The sequence below is a fragment of the Balaenoptera acutorostrata genome, chromosome 9 (assembly GCF_949987535.1).
Source record: "Balaenoptera acutorostrata chromosome 9, mBalAcu1.1, whole genome shotgun sequence".
NCBI lineage: Eukaryota > Metazoa > Chordata > Mammalia > Artiodactyla > Balaenopteridae > Balaenoptera > Balaenoptera acutorostrata.
Genome location: NC_080072.1, coordinates 103,418,879 through 103,425,566, shown reverse-complemented (window position 1 = coordinate 103,425,566; position 6,688 = coordinate 103,418,879). Strand labels below are relative to the sequence as shown.

The 6,688-nt window shown below is 40.0% G+C and overlaps 1 protein-coding gene across 1 annotated transcript; it reads left to right on the top strand.

Moving 5' to 3' along the window:
* Positions 1 to 2,468: 2,468 nt before the first annotated feature.
* LOC114235410 (olfactory receptor 6M1) lies at positions 2,469 to 3,415 on the top strand. Its single transcript, XM_028166798.2, is given in 2 exon segments — positions 2,469 to 2,991; positions 2,994 to 3,415. Coding segments are annotated over 2 exon segments (945 nt in total).
* Positions 3,416 to 6,688: the final 3,273 nt, after the last annotated feature.

Below are 6,688 nucleotides of genomic sequence, written 5' to 3'. Positions count from 1 at the left end.
CACATCAGTTTAATCTCATTAAACCCATCAGCTACCCAGCTTTAGGTATGATGTGGAACTATTTATTACCTCAGAAAAAGAACCCATGAAAGCAATCTGTAAGTGATTTTGCATTATCAGAGGCTCTGGTAGGGCAAAACCTTTCTTGTATTTTTATATTATGATAGAAATAGTGAGAACAAATATGCTATTGGAAATAAGAGAATTCTAAGGAATAGTAAGATAGCTGCACAAAGACATATGTGCAAGAATATTTATTTGAGCGTTATCTATATAAGCAAGAAATGTTGATCATCTAAATTACCAACACTAAGCAACTGGCTAAATACATCACAGTCGCATCCATAGAATTGAACTATATGACCCTTAATAATGATTGTGTAAAGGAAACTCTGGGAGGTGTTAGGTGTGTCTGTGAGCGTGATTGTGATGATGATCTCCTGGGTATTTGCATATGTCCAGACTCATCAAATGGTACACATTAAAGATGTGCAGTTCTTTATATATCAATTATACCTCGAAAAGTTGTTTTTAAGAAATGATTGTGTAGATTTCTAGTTATTGACATGGAAAGATGATTATTATAAAAAAGAAAAGAAAGAAAAAGCTGGTTACAAAATAATATGTTAGTAATTTATTCTAGATACATATGTATGTAATTAGTACTTTGAAACAGCCTGGAAATGTATACACCAAACTGTTGTCCTGTATCTCTAACTAGTTTAACTACAGATTATAAATTTTTTCCATTTGCATTTTCTGATTTTTTGCACTGAAAAATGTGTTTTTGTAATAGGAAAAACTTCAAATAAGAAACGAAATAAGAAGGCAAACTTTTTATCTTGAAGAAGGGGTCAGAGAGGAGGTGGGAGAAGGGAAATGAGGGGATTAGCTGTAATTTATTTATTAAGGAGCTAAGTAAAATCTAGACAGAGAAAGCACTGAGGTCAGAGTTCAAGAATGGGTAGTTTTAACCTGAAATGGGGAAATCTATGCAAAAGAACCACTTCTCAGATAGTAGGCGAAAGTACAACTTGGACGATGTTGATGTACAGTTTTATGATTTCAACTGATCAAGTAAATAAAGTAAGCTGAATTACCTCTACTTTACCTTTCTGTGTGTAATTTGTGAATTTTATTACATCGTATAATGTCCTCTTAAATAATCAGCCAGATATACAGTGTACATATTACATACTTCATGGAACATGCAGGAAGTAGGATTTGGACACAGGACCTAACCTGATAACAAAATACTCATGATTTCCTTTTGATGTATCATCTAAAGTGATTAATAGGAACCATGAACCATTGTTCCTTTTCGACATTCCTGGTCTATTTCCATAGGTCTTTGCCTGCAAGGAGAAGACTTTAAAAATTGGGAGACTCTGGTGATCAGCAAATATTGGAAAAAAGAAATCAACCTTTACCTCTTACTAATGGCAGGTCACCAATGTCAACCGCCACAGTGAAAGAAAACTTGTTATAGAAAAGGCTAGAAAGTATTTAAAAGGGTTTCCCTCTCAGTGACTGTAAACTTCAGAATGATAGAAAGAAGTTATAGATAAAGTATGAATCAGTACTTTAGCACATATTTAGCTAGGAAAATAAAGCTGGACAGGTTGAAAAGAGCAGAAATTGCATTTTATTTATTTATTTTTAAAAAATTTATTTATTTATTTATTTATTTATTTATTTATTTTTTTGTCTGTGTTGGGTCTTCATTGCTGTGCACAGGCTTTCTCTAGTTGTGGCGAGTGGCGGCTACTCTTCGTTGTGGTGCACGGGCTTCTCATTGCAGTGGCTTCTCTTGTTGCGGAGCAAAGGCTCTACGTGTGCGGACTTCAGTAGTTGTGGCATGCGGGCTCAGTAGTTGTGGCTCGTGGGTTCTAGAGCACAGGCTCAGTAGTTGTGGCGCAAGGGGTTAGTTGCTCCGCGGCATGTGGGATCTTCCCGGACCAGGGCTCAAACCCCTGTCCCCTGTGTTGGCAGGCAGATTCTCAACCACTGCGCCACCAGGGAAGTCCCAGAAATTGCATTTTAATGAGGAGAAATCTTAGAGTTTTTTTTTTAATCCAGTCTTATCTCTTAATTTTATAGAAAAATTTGTGTCTAAATAGTATTTTGACTTTCCCAACTTTGCACCATAATGACTTTCAGATCAAGGAATATATCCCTCGAGTCATTTCCCAATATAAGACACTCTCCACAATACATTTTCAACAGATATTTATACAACTACCTTCTAGGGAATTGCCTGGCGGTCCAGTGGTTAGGACTCCGTGCTTCCACTGCCAGGGGCCCAGGTTCAGTATCTGGTCTGGGAACTAAGATTCCACAAGCCACGTATCACGGCCAAAATCAAACAAACAAAAAACAAAACAAAACAACAACAACAAAAAAACTACCTTCGAGGCTGATTTCCTTTTTCTTGTTTCTTCAGGGAGACCTGTTGTTGACATGTAACAATGGCAGTGGGGAATTGCCGCACAGTGACTCAGTTCACCCTGACTACCTTCCCAGACCTCCTGGAGCTTTGACTATCCCTCTTTGTGGCTCTCTTGTTGGCTTACACACTAACAGCAATGGAAAACATTATCATCATCTCCCTAATATGGACTGATAATCGCCTACAAACCCCAATGTACTTTTTCCTCAGTAATTTGTCCTTTCTGGATATTTTATACACCACTGTCATTACCCCAAAGTTGCTAGCCTGCCTCCTAGGAGAGAAGAAAAACATGTCCTTTGCTGGCTGCATTACTCAAACATATTTCTACTTCTTTCTGGGAACCGTGGAGTTTATCCTCTTGGCAGTGATGTCCTTTGACTGCTACGTGGCCATCTGTAACCCACTGCGCTACACCATCATCATGAACATCAGGGCTTGCCTCCTGATGATTCTGGGCTGTTGATTGGGAGCCTTCCTACCCGTGTTGGTACCAACCATAGTTGTGACAAGGCTACTCTACTGTAGCAAAGAAATTAATCATTTTTCTGTGACATTGCCCCTCTTCTACAGGTGGCCTGTATAGATACTCGTCTCCCTGAGAAGATAAACTTTCTCCTATCTGCCCTTGTCACCCTGACCTCCCTGGCATTCACTACTGGGTCCTACATCTACATCATTTCTACCATCCTGCACATCCCCTCAGCCCAAGGCCGTCAAAAAGCTATTTCTGCCTGCGCTTCCCACATCACCATCATTTCCATTGCTTATGGGAGCAACATCTTTGTGTATGTGAGACTCAATCAGAACCACTCTCTGGATTTTGACAAGGTAGCCACTGTCCTCATTACCGTAGTGACCCCTCTTCTGAACCCTTTTATTTATAGCTTGAGGAATGAAAAAGTGGAAGAAGTGTTGAGAGAGGCAATGAACAGAATCATGTCCCTGGTACTAAGGAAAACCTGACATTAATACTGAGTGTATCATACAATGTTTATCTTCAGCACATTCATTCTGCATAAGTATAGTGCCATGCTGGCATGTCAGAAACCTGAGACTATGTCTGCAGGATGAGCAATGCCCACACTGAGCAGAAAGAAAATTCTGCTTGTATCTGGAAAAAATTTAATCCATGTACCTTCTGGTATATTCATAGCTTAAGATCATGAAAAGTTACCTGACTGGGATTGAGAGGTCTTCAAATCTAGTCTTGGCTAACTCAGTTTATTTTCCAGGTGACTTTGACCATGTCAGAACTGATCTGAGCCTCAATGTCTCTAATCTACCAATGAAATAATAAAGCATCACTACTTGTAGTAAGACATGTTAAGTTAGAGAATGTTAACTTCATGTTAGGCACTCTTGAATATTTCAGGAGACTCAGTTCTCACCTCTATTAACCAGATCAAAAAAATATGAAGTGAGGAGAGAGGGAAAAAGAGGTGAGACTCAGGATGATATCAAGTCTCTGGTTATAAACCTAAGTGAGAAGTGGAGATAGTCAATGAGATAAGGAACATAAGAAGGGAGGTGAGTGGTGGACCTATTGAATTGGAAGTTCCTGTAGGACATCCAGTTGTAAGTTGTCAGTTGGGTTATTATTTGAAGCTGAGGAAAGAGATATGACCTAGAACTATAGTTTAGGAAATCATCAAATATATTAATGATAATTAAAGCCATAGAAGTGGCTGAGATAACCAGGAGGATAAAAAATTAGATTAAGGATGGGTGACCAATGAGAAGAAAACTCAGGAGAGTATGAGATCATGAAATAGGATGAAAAACAAGGGGGAAAATAATACAAGTAGCGTGATAAAGAATTTAAAATATCTGTTGCATTTAGTAGCAGCAGATCATGAATAACTCTGGTATAAGTTCGATAGAATTTAGGGATAAAAGCCAAAATACGTTGTAGATATTAAGAAACAGATGCAGCATAGAGTGTAGATACAAAGTAATGGAGAATTTAAATACAGACAACACTTTCCAGAAGGCTGGCTGAGAAGCTAAACAGTATTATAATATGAAGGAAACGTGGGTTAGAAAAGGTTATTTTCTAACAGGAAGTGTGTTTCCTTTTTTAAAATATTGATTGGAGGAGGACAGTAGTGGAGGAGAGAGCAGGAAATGACCCATGTGATGGGTTACCTGAGATGGTCAAAGGTGATGACAGCAAGAACATTAGAGGAAAGATTGTTGTTGGCAGAAATTTGTAAAAATACTGATAAGTAGTAATGAATGAATCCAGAAGTGGAACCATGCCAGGTAACAACAAGGTGAAAATTGTCACAGTGCCTTTTGATGAACGGCCCAAAGTGAACCTAAAGAAGAGACTTAGCCCCTAACTTCAGGTAGAAAATGACCAAAGAAAAGTATAACTTTAATAATGTGTGCAGATTGAGTAAATGAACTAAGTCCATCAGTGAGTAATTTAATTTGTTAATGTACACAGGCCAAAGGAAATTATTCATTTATTCATCCATTCACCAAATATTGCTTGAGTGCCTACAATGTACCAGTAAACAGAACAGACAAAATCTCTGCCCCCAGTGGGTTTAGAATTATAGTAGGGAGAGACATGCAGTAAGTAAAATATAGACAGAAATCATATAAAAGGTTACATGGTGACAAATTTATGGAGCAATAGAAAGCAGAGAAAGGGAATAGGGAGTTTTGGGGATGGAGTTTCCGTTTTAAATGAGGTGGTTAAGAAAGCCGTCTCTGAGAAGTTGACTTTTGAATAAGGATTTGGAGATGAGAGTGTGAGCCATGTGGAGGATATCTGGGAAAAAATGATTACATCAAAGTAGAACAAAGACCCCAAGGTGTGGTAAGAGTGAGGGAAGCAAGCCCTCGTGCTGCAGCGATCAGCCATGGAGGGCAGAGGTCATCTGAGAACATCTGCTGCCAGATTCCAAGGACTGGTGTGAGCACCAAGATGGGGAACCTGATTGATCTGCACACTGCACTAGAACTGAGACAGGCTGGGACCTCAGACCTGAGACCCTTTGTTGCCATGCTTTCACCTGGACTAACATCTCCTCTTCTCCTAGAGCAACAAAATACAAAGAAGCTGTAAGGGACTAAAAATAACTGAGTGTACATGCAGTTGGGGCAGATATGGACAACAAGATACAAAAAAACCAAAAAAGAAAACCCAGCTGCCACTCTGAAGAGCCGGGAGCAGAAACAGGGTGTCCAGAGCAAAAGCAGGGTACTGCGCATGCCCCCTGCACTTAACACCACCTAAGGGGTGGGCAAAACACCTAAGCCACCCCTCTGGCCCGACCCCGGGACACACCCCTACCCTCACCCCATATAAGGAACCAGCTCACCTCCCCCCGCCCCCGGGAGCAAGCAAGGGAACTTGTTAATTGTTCTTGCTCCCCACTGCTGCAGCAGGGGCCCCCAGTAAAGCCTTGCGTGAATTTCTTGTCTGGCCTCTTATCAGTTTCTATTGATTGGGGAAGGCCAAGAACCCTTGTCGGTATCAGAACTAAAAACCAAAACATTGGACTATACCAAGCCCATATTGCTGAGGAATTGGTAATTAAACACAGCCACATATCAGCAATAAATATTGACTTCCTGTAAGAAATATACATGATTTACCCATAGTATTTTGATTTCTTTCAATGAATTCCTTTCCTTTATTTATTTATTTTATTTATTTTTTGGCTGTGTCGGGTCTTTTTTGCAGAACGCGAGCTTCTCTCTAGTTGTGGCGTGCGGGTTTTCTCCCTCTAGTTGTGGTGTGCGGGTGGGCTCCAGAACACATGGGCTCTGTAGTTTGAGGCACATGGGCTCTCTCGTTGAGGTGCGTGAGCACTGTAATTGTGGCACACGGGCTTCGTTGCCCTGTGGCACGTGGGATCTTAGTTCCCCGACCAGGGTTCAAACCCGCATCCCCAGCATGGGAAGGCAGATTCTTTACCACTGGACCACCAGGGAAGTCCCCAGTGAATTTCTTTTTTAAGTTTGAAGTTAAAGACTAATTTATGTTCATTGCAGCACTATCTACAATAGCCAGGACATGGAAGCAACCTAAATGTCCATTAACAGAGGAATGTATAAAGAAGAGGTGGTACATATATACAATGGAATATTACTTAGGCATAAAAAATAACAAAATAATGCCATTTGCAGCAACATGGATGGACCTAGAGATTGTCATCCTGAGTGAAGTAAGTCACACACAGAAAGACAGATATCATATGATATCACTTATATGTGGAATCT